This window comes from Anser anser, assembly GCF_964211835.1.
Source record: "Anser anser genome assembly, chromosome: 6".
Lineage (NCBI taxonomy): Eukaryota > Metazoa > Chordata > Aves > Anseriformes > Anatidae > Anser > Anser anser.
This window is the reverse complement of record NC_139726.1, coordinates 30,134,671-30,149,153: the sequence shown is the minus strand read 5'-3', so window position 1 is coordinate 30,149,153 and position 14,483 is coordinate 30,134,671. Positions and strand designations below refer to the sequence as shown.

The window sequence follows — 14,483 nt, the reverse complement described above, 5'->3', positions numbered from 1 at the left end:
AGCAGAGGGCACATGACTAATGAGGAGTTTCCCAGAGCTAATTTAATTTACAACACTTCCTTCACGTTTACACCGAGATATTCAGATGTCTTCATTGAAAGAAGTACTGGCACCTCTTGGTAAAGGAAAAGCAGCTTTAAATGCTTTTACTATCACCCACTTAAAGAGACTTTCTAACAAACCCTGTGTTGCAACTTCTCTGTGTGCATAAAATCCCGCAAGAATGACAAGAAAAAAACAGAGTATGACCCACCTGAGGTAGCTTCCTGTGAGCACAATTTACTCCGCTAACCAAAATCATGTTGGGCATCAGTGGTCTTGGATAGTGTAAAACAAAGTCTAATTTTATGAGCCAAATGGAAGCCTTGTGTAAAAGATCTGGCACAGTCACTCCACGCTGAAGGAACTCAGAAGCCAGTTTGGAGTAAGGTTGAAAAACAACATCACAGAGAAAAAAATTGGGGATATCAAAGATTACATTCTTCACGCGCTGGAGAAAAGTCATGTGGTCTGTATTGTCTGTAAATACCCTGGGGACATAAGAAGGGGGATTGGGACACTGAGTGGCTTCAAATTCCAAGCCACACGGTATTTGCTGCAAATAAAACACAGAAGGAACTGAAAGGTGCTCAGCCAGTATCTGCCCACAGGGTAGTATTGGATCTGTAAAGACAGCATCAAACTTACTTTCCTCAAGATATCTGATAAGCTCTTTGTTGTACAGTAAGTGTTCACAGGTAGACAGGAACATGGCAGAAGTATTTTTCACACCCTCATATGTTTTAACAAGTCTTTCCAGGAAAGATCCTTCTTCAAATGTTTGCTGTCCAGTTCTCCGGAAAGTGGTATCCATCTCTTCCTGTGTGAAAGGGACTGGGTACATTTTCATGACAAAACTCTTTGTTGGCTTTATGTATAAACTGACTTCTGGTGCAACGACGACTATTTCATGCCCTTTCGCCTTGAGACCATCCAACACTTCCCGCATGCTGAGCCAATGACTCCCATCTACGGGCACCACCAGCAGTTTCCCACCAGCAGCCAGACCGAGCACGGACAGGAGCAGAACCAGCGTCACTGCGACTTGCGGATGAGAAGCAGGCACCGGGGCCATTCCTGCAGAAACCCGGTGTGTGCTGCCCAGAAAGAAGTCTGCAGGCAGCACTGAAGCAACAGCACCAGCTCTGCACGTTTAAGCAATTCGTGCTACACCGTAACGTTTGATCCTCAGAAGTATTTACTGTATGGTAAATGTATAATCCTTGATTTCATAAAAGGCTGGATAACAAGTACTAAGTTCAGCCAACTCCATAGGAAGGTGGTACATGTAGTGAATACATCAGAGAAGCAGCATCTGTTTCTAGAAAAGGAACAATGAAGTGTGACCCTGGAAGGAGGCAGGGGTGGTTCTGGGTGGGGTTGTGCTTCTCATACCCTCAGCATCAGGGCAGTACTAGCAGTCCCTGCAAAGACACAGCTGAAGAATTTTGTTTAAGGTTCCCCATGAGATGTGTGACAGTCTGAAGTACCAGACTCAAGAGTAATTTGTATCCCTTGGGGCTGGTGCATACGACATGCTTTTCTATTATACAACAAACTGTGCCCCTTGCCATGAAAGCTGGAAGAACTGGAGGACAGGGCTGTTCTCTCTTAGGCCTTTTAAGGCTTCTTTAAAATGATTTTTCCTCTGAGATCCTCCATAGGACATGTCCATTGATGTTTTCCTTTGGGATCAGTGCTGGGTCCATTTCCTTCCTTTCCTCCTTGATGTTTATTGGGAGATGTGGTCTTGCACCTGCAGGGTCAACTATTTCATACTTGCCCTGCCTACGCTCATTTGCAATCACACAGAGCCACTGACACCTACCCAGCAGCACCATCAGCAGCTCCCTGTGTGGGGTGAGAGGTGTGGGAAAGAATCAGCCCTGCAGTGATTTGACATTAGGGAGGAAAGTGGCAGCTTCTCAGACAAAACATGCTGAGCAATGCATAGATAAACAACAGTTGCTGTTGTCAAGAAATTAAGAGCATTTGTATTACCATGACACAGCAACACCGAGGCAAGTTGGTGTGTCTAATAAAACGAGACAGTTCTTCATGTGCTGTCAACCCCTTCCCAGAGAGGATACTATCAAATACACCTTAACCAAGGGCCTGAAATTGCACATTCAAATCTTCCTGCATCCTGAGATGCTAGTGATGCTTTGCTCATTGGTGTCTGACCGTACTCTCATGAGTAAATTGTATTATAGCAGAAGATCAAGCTTTTCATGTCCCTTCAAAATGAGTAGCTCCACTCCCTGACTCACACTGGGACAGGGACTTATATCCACACATAAATGATCTGAATGCAGGACTCAAATGCATACAAAGTTTGCAGATGACATTAAATTAAGAGGAGCTGTTGTCTCCCTTGAGGGTGGAGAGGCCTTGCACAGAGATCTTGACAAATTAGAGAGCTGGGCAATCACAAGCCACATGAAATTTAACAACAGCAAATGCCAGATTCTGACCTGGGACAGGGCAACCCTGGCTGTATGTATAGACCAGGGGATGAGAGGCTGGAGAGCAGCCCCACAGAAAGGGATCCGGGGATTCTGGTCGATGGCAAGCTGAATATGAGTCAACAGCATGCCGTGGGAGCCAAAAGGACCAGCTGTACCCTGGGGTGCACCAAGCATGGCACTGCTGGCTGGTTGAGGGAAGGGATTGTCCTGCTCCGCTCTGCGCTGCTGCTACCTCACCTTGAGTACTGTGTGTGGTTTTGACTGCCACCATATAAGAAGGACATAAAACTATTAGAGAGTGTCCAAGCGAGAGATACAAAGACGGGGAAGGGTCTGGAGGGCAAGACATACTAGGAGCAGCTGAGGTCCCTTGGCTTGTTATGCCCAGAGCAGAGCAGGCTGAGGGGAGGCCTCATGGCGGCCTGCAGCTCCCTCACGAGGGGAGCGGAGGGGCAGGCGCTGAGCTCTGCTCTCTGGGGACAGCGACAGGACCCGAGGGAATGGCATGGAGCTGGGACAGGGGAGGGTCAGGCTGGGTGTTAGGGAAAGGTTCTGCACCCAGAGGTGGTCAGGCACTGAACAGGCTGCCCAGGGCAGTGGTCATGGCACCGACACTGACAGAGGTCAGGAAGTATTTGGACAATGCTTTCAGAGACGTGGTGTGATTTTGTGTGGTCCTGTGTGGAGCCAGGCATTGGACTTGATGATCCTTTTGGGACCCTTTCAACGTGGGATATTCTATGGTTCTATGATTCTATGATCCACTGGGTTTTGTAACAGGCTTGTCCGTCATGGGGGAACACTGGAAAAGAAGGAGTCCTGGTGCAAATGGGACCCAAAGCTGAGAGAAAAAATACACCTCATCCATCCTTGTGAAAAACAAGATCTGCCATAAAGCAGTAGAAACTAATTTCTTTTGGAGGGCACTTCACTGTGAAAAGTTACTAGTTGTAAACAAGATGTTTGCTAAGGCTCATCCACTCATCAGCTCAAGCAGGTAAAAATGCATTATAAAAGCTACGAAGGATGCCACAGCTGAGACCTAGCAGGTTCTGTCAAGGTGGTGTAAACCCAGTAATGGAATTAAATCCCAGAAGAGAACTTGCAGATTAGAACCTTAAAAGTAGCTTTATGCATAAGGGTAATTGACACAAAGCAGAAACACAGCATGAGAATCAGTGTCCATAAGATCAGTGAGGATGAGATTCGCAAACCAAACCACAAGAACCACAGGTTCTTGCTGCTGCAGAAAGTCAGAAGAACCTACCATAGGCTACTGGTTCTTCTTTATCCAGCAGACAGTGAGAGAAGGATCAAAAGCACAGATTCATGCTCTAATTGAAGATAAATGTGAAAGAACAAAGTAGGAGATTCACATGTAACCATTAACAGTGCTCTCGTAGATATCAAAACATCTTATGCCCTTCCCAACATCTTTTCTTACACCTAGATCTAGCAAGAAGTTGAATTCTTCAATTGGTGGCACATGTTTTGAGGGTGGTTTTGAGCGAAATTGATAGATTCAGACCCCCCACAACTCTATGCGGATGTCAGAAGAGCTATGTCTGTTCAAAACACTATTTCATATCATGATACTCAAGTGTCTTTACTGAAACAAGTACTCGCGCTTCTTGGTAAATGAAAAGCAGATTGAAGATATTTAGGCAGTAAAAGAGACCTTTCTAACAAAATCTGTGATACATAGTTCACTAATGAGAACAGTAGCTTATGAGAAGAACGACAAAAAATAGAGCGCAACCCACCTGAGTTAGCTTCCTGTGAGTGCATGTTATTCCACCAATAATGACCATGTTTGGCATCAATGGCCTTGGATAATGGAATACAAAGTCAAATCGCATAAGCCAAATAGATGCCTTGCGTAAGAGATCTAACACAGTCACATCCCGCTGAAGGAACTCAGAAGCCAGTTTAGAGTACGGTTGAAACATAAAATAGCAGAGGAGATAATTTGGAATGTCAAAAAATACATTCTTCACACGCTGGAGAAAGTTCATGCGGTCTGTATTGCCACTGAATATCCTAGGGACATAAGAATGTGGTCTAGGACACTGAGTGGCTTCAAAATCTAAACCACACGGTATTTGCTGTAAAAGAAACACAGAAGGGACTGAAAGATGCTCGGCCAGTATCTGCCCACAGGGAAGCATTGGATCTGTAAAGAGAGCATCAAACTTACTCTCCTCAAGATATTTGATAAGTTCTTTGTTGTACAGTAAATATTCACATGTAGACAGGAACAAGGCAGAGGTTTTTTTAGATCGTTGAAATATTCTAACAAGTCTTTCCAGAAAGGATCCTTCTTCAAATGCTTCCTGTGAAAATGCATGGAAATTCTCATCCATCTCTTCCTGCGCAAAAGGGACTGGGTACATTTTCATGACAAAATTCTTTGCTGGCTTTATGTGTAAATTGACTTCTGGTGCAACGACGACTATTTCATGCCCTTTCTCACTGAGACCGTCCAACACTTCCCGCATGCTGAGCCAATGACTCCCATCTACGGGCACCACCAGCAGTTTCCCACCAGCAGCCAGACCGAGCACAGACAGGAGCAGAACCAGCGTCACTGCGACTTGTGAATGAGAAGCAGGCACCAGGACCATTCCTGCAGAAACCTGGTGCGCGCTGCCCAGAAAGAAGTCTGCAGGCAGCACTGAAGCAATAGCACCAGCTCTGCGCTTTTAAGCGATCTGTGCTACACTGTAACTTTTGATCCGTAAAAATATTTACTGCTCGGTAAATGTATAATCCTTGATTTCATAAAAGGCCAGATAACAAGCACTAGAGTTCAGAAATGTACACAGGCGGGTGCAAATATGGTGGATGCAGCAGATAAGCTGAAACATTTACTACTGGAGGAACAGCAGAGTCTGATCACAGAAGGCAGCAGGTGCGGCTCTGGGTAGGACTGTGCTTCTGATAGGCTCGCTCTGACTGAAGTATCTTGACTTACTTTCCTCAAACACTGAAAATACCTTTGGGTGGTACATACAATACCCCATCACAGAGCTTTGCTAGAAGAGCATAGCATAGCAGGCTCAGCGACATGGATTGTACCTCAGATCTCACATGGTCACCAACAAGGCAAAACCTTCCGAGGTCTGCTTGTAAACACACACAGTGCGTCTTAGCCTGAGAGGTCAGAGCCTGTGATATTCCTGTTCATCCAGGCTTTGGACATACCCTTGTGCAAAGCAGACAAATCCATTGACAACAGGGAAAGTGGAAAGGCAGCAGTGGTACCCCAGGACAGAAGCCTGACATGCATTTCCTAGTAAATACCAGACCCTGCTCCAAACAGGTGCCAAGCTGTATGGATTATACCTGATTGTGAGGCTTTGACAGACCCGCAGACTTGCCTCTGCTCTTCCATCACTCACTATGAGAACATGAGAGAACCAAGTTACTCAACACCCTGCAAAACTGAACTGAAGATACATAATAAAAAAGTCATCTGTAATAAATCCAGCAGTCATTGTACAGGTGAAGGTACCTAGATACATTTTCTTTCTAGCCCCAGTTGAAGCTTTCAATAAGGAGCAGCACTTGGTTGGCATACACAAAAGTAAAGTTGCCTCTCCTCAGCCAACTAGAAGAGTAACTTCTTGTGTAGGAAAAGAAAATCCCTTGGAAACCACTTACTGCCGCTCAATTGAGCATACCTGGGACACCAAAAGATGTAGCTGACTACACACACACACACATACACACCAAAAAAAAAAAAAAGCAAGGAAGAAATGACAGAAATAGCATTTCTTTCACCAGGGTTTGCCTAACTCTCCTTAAATAGGAAATTAATATCTATCATATATATCTGCTACACAAAACTACACTCTTACGAACACAGAAGTCAATCAGAACAAGAAGTAAGAATAGAGCATGACCTACCTGAGGTAGCTCCTTGTGAGCACAATTCACTCCGCCAATTAAAATTATGTTGGGCATCAGCGGTCTTGGATAATCTAACACAAAGTCTAATCTCAGAAGCCATACGGAAGCCTTGCGTAAGAGATCTAACACAGTCACATCTCGCTGAAGGAACTCAGAAGCCAGTTTGGTATACGGCTGATACATAAAATCACAGAGGAAAAAATTTTGGACATCGAAGACTAGATTCTTCACACGCTGGAGGAAGCTCATATGGTCTGTGTGTTCTGTAAACACCCTGGGGACATAAGAAGGGGGATTGGGACACTGAGTGGCTTCAAAATCTATGCCACATGGAATTCCTCGCAAAAAATAGACAGAAGGGACTGAAAGATGCTCAGCCAGTATCTGCCCACATGGTATTACAGGGTCCGTAAAGACAACATCAAACTTAGTCTCCTCAAGATATCTCATAAGTTCTTTGTTGTACACTAAGTATTCACAGCTGATGAATGCAAAGTCAGAGAGTCTTTTCATCCTTTGGTATGTTCTAATAAATCTTTCCAGAAAGGATCCTTCTTCAAACCCACCTTTTAAAAATGCGTGGAAGTCCTTATCCATCTCTTCCTGTGTGAAAGGGACTGGGTACATTTTCATAGTAAAATTCTCTGTTGGTTTTATGTTGAAATTGATTTCAGGTGCAACGACGACTATTTCATGCCCTTTCTCCTTGAGACCCTCCAACGCTTCCCGCATGCTGAGCCAATGACTCCCACCTACTGGCACTGCCAGCACTTTCCCACCAGCAGCCAAACCGAGCACGGACAGGAGCAGAACCAGCGTCACTGCGACTTGCGGATGAGAAGCAGGCACCGGGGCCATTCCTGCAGAAACCTGGTGTGTGCTGCCCAGAAAGAAGTCTGCAGGCAGCACTGAAGCAATAGCACCAGCTCCATGCTTTTAAGTAATCTCTGCTACACCTTAACTTTTGATCCTTACAAGTATTTACTGTGTGGTAAATGTATAATCGTTGTTTTGATAAAAGGCAAGGTAACCCGCACTAGAGTTCATCTGAGTTTGAGGGTGGATGATGTATTTGGACCCATCAGCAATGCCCCATCTCTTTCCAGAAGAGGAACTGTAAAATGTGACCCTGGAAAGAGGTGGTTCTGGGTGGCACTGTGCTTCTGATAGCCTTACTCCAGCTGAAACTTTTGCATGCACAAGAATTATGCCACCTCTACATCACCAGTCAGCCTAACACAGGTTTTCCCCTGGGCAAGACCTCTCTCTTTGAACACTTGTCTCTGACAGGCATATGACTCAATACTGGGTGTGCAAGAGCTGGTCAGGATGCTTTCTAGCATGAGGAGATGATTGAAGAATGAACCACGACCTCGGGTTTGTCTGCAGGACGATATCTGTAGGATGCCACATATCCTCTGCCACTTGGAGATGGGTGGAATTGCCATTCGGGCTTGTTGGCTTCAACTCAAGGCACACAAGTCCTACACAATACGATCGAAGAGAAAGCCAGGGCACTAAAAAGGAATAGCATAGCTCTCCAGGCTCTCCCAGAGAGGGGCAGAAAAGGCTCTCCTGTAAGAACTGTGTGCATTGAACTACATGAAGCACCCAAAGCATATACCACATTTGAAAGGTCACCATGACCAGAGGGGCTACATCCATCCCCTCAGTGCCAGTCATGCACTGAAATGGGTAGGAGCAGACCTGCTCCTTTCTGCCACTCATCAGGACTGTGTTTTTCAGCCTGTACAGACCCATTAGGGTTTTTTTGGGATGGCCCATCGGAGGTGCTCATCACACAAATCCAGCACCTTGCTCTACTTCCCACAAACACTGGCAACCCTTTTGGATAGTCCCATCAGAGACCTTCACTAGAAGAGCATAGCATTTCTCTTCAATATCTAGCAGCTCTGAAAGAACATCAAGGTGAAAATCACAGCAAAAAGCTTTGGCATCAATCTTGCCTTTGACTAGGATCCACCAAGCCACCATAGTCTCTTCAGGCTCAGCGACATGGATTGTACCTCAGATCTCACATGGTCACCAACAAGGCAAAACCTTCCGAGGTCTACCTGTAAACACAGACGGTGCTTCTTAGCCTGAAAGGTCAGAGCCTGTGATATTCCTGTTCATTCAGGCTTTGGAAATACCCTTGTGTAAAGCAAACAAATCCATTGACAACAGGGAAAGTGGAAAGGCAGCAGTGGTACCCCAGGACAGAAGCCTGACATGCATTTCTCAGAAAATACCAGACTCTGCTCCAAGCAGGTGCCAAGCTGTATGGATTATACCTGATTGTGAGGCTTTGACAGACCCGCAGACTTGCCTCTGCTCTTCCATCACTCACTATGAGAACATGAGAGAACCAAGTTACTCAACACCCTGCAAAACTGAACTGAAGATACATAATAAAAAAGTCATCTGTAATAAATCCAGCAGACATTGTACAGGTGAAGGTACCTAGATACATTTTCTTTCTAGCCCCAGTTGAAGCTTTCAATAAGGAGCAGCACTTGATTGGCATACACAAAAGTAAAGTTGCCTCTCCTCAGCCAACTAGAAGAGTAACTTCTTGTGTAGGAAAAGAAAATCCCTTGGAAACCACTTACTGCCGCTCAATTGAGCATACCTGGGACACCAAAAGATGTAGCTGACTACACACACACACACATACACACCAAAAAAAAAAAAAAAAAAGCAAAAAAGCAAGGAAGAAATGACAGAAATAGCATTTCTTTCACCAGGGTTTGCCTAACTCTCCTTAAATAGGAAATTAATATCTATCATATATATCTGCTACACAAAACTACACTCTTACGAACACAGAAGTCAATCAGAACAAGAAGTAAGAATAGAGCATGACCTACCTGAGGTAGCTCCTTGTGAGCACAATTCACTCCGCCAATTAAAATTATGTTGGGCATCAGCGGTCTTGGATAATCTAACACAAAGTCTAACCTCAGAAGCCATATGGAAGCCTTGCTCAGGAGATCTAACACAGTCACATCTCGCTGAAGGAACTCAGAAGCCAGTTTGGAGTAAGGTTGAAAAAAAAAATTGCAGAGAAAAAGATTGGGGATTTCAAAGACTAGATTCTTCACACGCTGGAGGAAGCTCATATGGTCTGTGTGTTCTGTAAACACCCTGGGGACATAAGAAGGGGGATTGGGACACTGAGTGGCTTCAAAATCTAAGCCACATGGAATTCCTCGCAAAAAATAGACAGAAGGGACTGAAAGATGCTCAGCCAGTATCTGCCCGCAAGGTATTACAGGGTCTGTAAAGACAGCATCAAACTTACTTTCCTCAAGATATCTCATAAGTTCTTTGTTGTACAGTAAGTGTTCACAGGTAGACAGGAACATGGCAGAGGTTTTTTCAAACCGTTGATAAATTCTAACAAATCTTTCCAGGAAGGTTCCTTCTTCCAATGTATCCTGTGTAAATGCGTGGAAATCTCTATCCAGCTCTTCCTGTGTGAAAGGGACTGGGTACATTTTCATGACAAAACTCTTTGCTGGCTTTATATGTAAACTAACTTCTGGTGCAACGACGACTACTTCATGCCCTTTCTCCTTGAGGCTGTCCAACACTTCCCGCATGCTGAGCCAATGACTCCCATCTACGGGTACCACCAGCAGTTTCCCACCAGCAGCCAGACCGAGCACAGACAGGAGCAGAACCAGCGTCACTGCGACTTGCGGATGAGAAGCAGGCACCGGGGCCATTCCTGCAGAAACCCGGTGTGTGCTGCACACAGAGTACCACCACCTCGATGCTTTTAAGATAAATGTGCTGTGCTTTTTCCTGACGATCTTTAGACTTATTTACTGTTTGGTAAATGTATAATCACTGGTTCGGCAAACACAAATTAGAGGTGTTAAAGTTCATCGAATCTCTCAGGCAATTATCAGGGCTGCAGCTCTACAGGATGACACCCACCCGTTTGTTTTGGATGAACATTGGGATTTAAAGAAATAAGGGATCATTCAACAAGAGATCTGCTAAAAAATGCTGATAAACATATCAGCAATTTTCTTAATAATAATTTTTTGTGTAGGAAAATTCCTCTGTTCCTGTCAATCCAAATCGTGTTTTTATGCATGTTCTGTTGCAGCTTGACACTATTCCCTTGGGTCCTATCGCTGGTCACTAAAGAGAATAGATGGGCGCCTGCCCCACTGCTCCCCCTCGCGAGGAAGCTGTAGGCCGCAATGAGGTCTCCCCTCAGCCTCCTCTTTTCCAGGCAGAACAGACCAAGCGACCTCAGCCGCTCCTCGTACATCTTCCCCTCTAGGCCCTTCACCATCTTTGTAGCCCTCCTCTGGACACTCTCCAACAGTTTAACGGCCTTTTTGTACTGTGGTGCCCAGAACTGCACACAGTACTCGAGGTGAGGCCGCACCAGCGCAGAGTAGAGCGGGACAATCCCTTCCCTCGACCGACTAGCGATGCCGTGCTTGATGCACCCCAGGATACGGTTGGCCCTCCTGGCTGCCAGGGCACACTGCTGGCTCATATTCAGCTTGCTGTCAACCACAACCCCCAGATCCCTCTCTGTGGGGATGCTCCCCAGCGTCTCATCACCCAGTCTGTACGTATAGCCAGGGTTGGCCCGTCCCAGGGGCAGGACCCGGCACTTGCTCTTGTTAAACTTCATGCGGTTGGTGATTGCCCAGCACTCCAATCTGTCCAGATCTCTCTGCAAGGCCTTTCCACCCTCAACAGAGTCAACAACTCCTCCAAGTTTAGCGTCATCAGTAAAGTTACCATCAAACCTTAAACATCATCAAAATACCTTCTAGTCCCACATCCAAATTGCTTATGAAAACATTGAAAAGAACTGGCCCTAAAATGAAGCCCCGGGGGATTGGCCGACAGCCTGATGTAGTCCCATTTACCATAACCCTTTAAGCCCTACCCGTCAGCCAATTGTTCACCCATCGTATGATATTTTTATCTAGCTGTATGCTGGACATTTTGTCCAATAGGATCCTACGGGAAAATGTATCGAAAGCTTTACTGAAATCCAAAAAGATTACATCAGCTGGCTTCCCTTGATTGACTAGCTGGGTGATCTTATCATAAAAGGAAATCAGATTTGTTAAACAGGACCTAGCCCTTGTGAACCCATGTTGGCTATTTTTCTGAAATGTCTGTCTTTGGAAGGATGAAGTAGGGCTGGAAGGGGTAAAGATAAGGCCATGTTTTTGGCAGATATACTTAAAACTGGATTAGCAACTCATGAATACCTTTCTGGTTCTGCCTGGGAAGAGCATACCCCAGGGCTGTGAAAGGAAAGTTGTTTCCTTCATGCATAGACAGCCAGCCCTGGTTATAAAAATGATGAAACAGAAATATTGTAGACAATACTATAATTTTCTACTGAGATTGATAGAGTATACTAGATTTATTTTTTTTTAAATGCACATTTAGCAATCTACTTCAGCTCTAGATAAACTCTTTTTAGGGAAGCTTTTCAGCAGGTAATGCAAGCTGTTGTACATGGCTTGGTGCTGGCTAGCAGCTGCAAAACCCTCCAATAGATTTGCAGAAAATTGCATAAGGCATCCATGCTTTGCAAGCATAACCCTAGACTGAAAGAACAATCAGAATGTTACCTGCCAATTGACACTTTATGACACATTATTTCTAAATTCTGAAAGGATGGTTGTATTAACTGAGAAAAAAATAATTGTTTTGATAGGAATCAGTAAAACAGTTTGAGGTAATAATACCTAGCAAAGATGAGCAGCAGACCTGCCTAGATGTGTGCCTCGTTAGCAAGACAGCAGTGATAAACCACAACTTTTCCCACCTAGTCCAAAAAAAAAACAATTGTATAAGCAAAACTGCTTAGATACCACTAGAGTACCTGCAATAGTGGGAGAGAATTAAAATTAACACAGTATTTCACATATTTTCTTTACAATGCACCTTACTGCAAATCTAAATACCACATACTTGTATACAATTACATACAGACACAGGCTATAGTAAGGTGATTATTGCAAACAGCATTTTCCATTCAAAGCTTAATATATTTTATCAAGGAAATCACTGACCTGAGGTAATGTCTTTTTCTTTCCACAATTTATACCTCCAATAAAAACTATGTTGGGCATCAGTGGCATGGGATATTCAAAAACAAAATCCATTCTTTTAAGCCAAATGGATCCATGGCTTAAAAGATCCGTCATTGTTACTTGTCTTTGGAGAAAATCCGAGGCCAGAAGTTCAAATGGCAAATAGGCAAAATTACAAAGAAAGGATTCTGATGCCTTGAGAACTAAGTTTTCCACACGCTGGATAAATGTCATGTGGTCTGAGTTGTCTGTAAATGTTCTCGGGACATAAGATGGGGGGTCTGGACACTGAGCAGCCTGCAAATCAAAACTGCAGGGGAGTCCTCGTAAAAAGAAAATAGATGGAATCGAGAGATGCAAAGCCAATATTTGTCCACATGGTACAACAGGATCTGTGAGAACAGCATCAAATTTACTCCCTTCAAGATACTGCATCAGATCCTTATTGTGCAGTAAGTTGGCACAGGAGGAGAAGTAGAGATCAGAGATGACGTGAACTTTTTCATAAAGTGCAGTAATTCTTTGAAGAAAAGGTCTTCTCTCAAAAAGATCATTAGCAAACGAATGCATGCTTGCTCCCAGTTCTTCCCTAGTTAAAGGCACTGGATATGTTTTGAGAGTGTAGTATTCAGATGCCTTCACATTCAAGTTGACTTCTGGTGCAATGACGACGATTTTGTGCTCTTTCTGACTAAGGGCCACCAGCACTGAGCGCATGCTGAGCCAGTGACTCCCATCCATAGGCACAACCAACAGCTTTCCACCATTGCCCAAGCAAAACAGAGACAGGAAAACCCAAACCCCTGCAGAAACTAAGTAACCGTGATTACTTACAAGAGCCATGTTTCTAGAAATCCAAATTCTGTTTCTCTGCCCTTACCTGAAAGATCTTAAGTAGACCCAGAGCCCCCTGCCAGATTCTCACATTCCCACTCAATGATCTGGTTTTTCCAGCAAAACCAGTCACTAGCAACCATTCATGGTACTGATGAGACATTTAAGGAATGTGATAATCAACTTGTGTTGGGCAGAACTGGGCTGGGAATCTGAGGATCCCTTGGGACGGGTCCTTTGTGATTGTTTCTCTGTGGTGATTTATGTCAGACTGAAAAAAAAAAAAAAAAAGACTTTTCAAAACCAAAATCCCATGCTTGTGAATCGTGCTGGTACATGGAAGTAACTGTAGCTGATATTAAAATGCTTTTTTTCCTTCCTTCCTTCCTTCCTTCCTTCCTTCCTTCCTTCCTTCCTTCCTTCCTTCCTTCCTTCCTTCCTTCCTTCCTTCCTTCCTTCCTTCCTTCCTTCCTTCCCTTCTTTCTTTTCTTCCTTTCTTCCTCTTTCCTTTTTCTTTCTTGTTTGCTTGCTTTCCTTTTCTCTCTTCCTTTTTCTTTCTCCTTTTTTTCTTTTCTTTTCTTTTCTTTTCTTTTCTTTTCTTTTCTTTTCTTTTCTTTTCTTTTCTTTTCTTTTCTTTTCTTTTCTTTTCTTTTCTTTTCTTTTCTTTTCTTTTCTTTTCTTTTCTTTTCTTTTCTTTTCTTTTCTTTTCTTTTCTTTTCTTTTCTTTTCTTTTCTTTTCTTTTCTTTTCTTTTCTCTTCTCTTCTCTTCTCTTCTCTTCTCTTCTCTTCTCTTCTCTTCTCTTCTCTTCTCTTCTCTTCTCTTCTCTTCTCTTTTCTTTTCTTTTCTTTTCTTTTCTTTTCTTTTCTTTTCTCTTCTCTTCTCTTCTCTTCTCTTCTCTTCTCTTCTCTTCTCTTCTCTTCTCTTCTCTTCTCTTCTCTTCTCTTCTCTTCTCTTCTCTTCTCTTCTCTTCTCTTCTCTTCTCTTCTCTTCTCTTCTCTTCTCTTCTCTTCTCTTTTTTCTTTTCTTTTCTTTTCTTTTCTTTTCTTTTCTTTTCTTTTCTTTTCTTTTCTTTTCTTTTCTTTTCTTTTCTTTTCTTTTCTTTTCTTTTCTTTTCTTTTCTTTTCTTTTCTTTTCTTTTCT

The 14,483-nt window shown here is 43.7% G+C and overlaps 2 protein-coding genes across 5 annotated transcripts in view; both read right to left on the bottom strand.

Annotated features, from left to right (window-relative positions):
* LOC310901557 (UDP-glucuronosyltransferase 1A1-like) overlaps positions 1 to 14,483 on the bottom strand; it is a 40,893-nt gene that overhangs the window by 12,317 nt on the left and 14,093 nt on the right. Inside the window, exon 1 of one of the 4 annotated variants that reach the window (XM_083841375.1) lies at positions 6,417 to 7,333. The exons of 2 other annotated variants lie outside the window; for them this stretch is intronic. In XM_083841375.1, the coding sequence (XP_083697501.1) occupies positions 6,417 to 7,277 (861 nt within the window). In that variant the 5' untranslated portion in view covers positions 7,278 to 7,333. Of the gene's footprint in view, positions 1 to 253; positions 1,130 to 6,416; positions 7,334 to 14,483 lie in introns of those variants that run through there. One more of the 4 variants, XM_083841376.1, reaches the window with a different exon arrangement.
* LOC310901304 (UDP-glucuronosyltransferase 1A1-like) lies at positions 1,272 to 5,901 on the bottom strand (the record flags this gene model as incomplete). Its single annotated transcript, XM_083840624.1, has 2 exons — positions 1,272 to 5,201; positions 5,888 to 5,901. The coding sequence occupies 2 exons, from the start codon at positions 5,899 to 5,901 to the stop codon at positions 4,217 to 4,219; spliced, it is 999 nt and encodes a 332-aa protein (XP_083696750.1). The 3' UTR covers positions 1,272 to 4,216.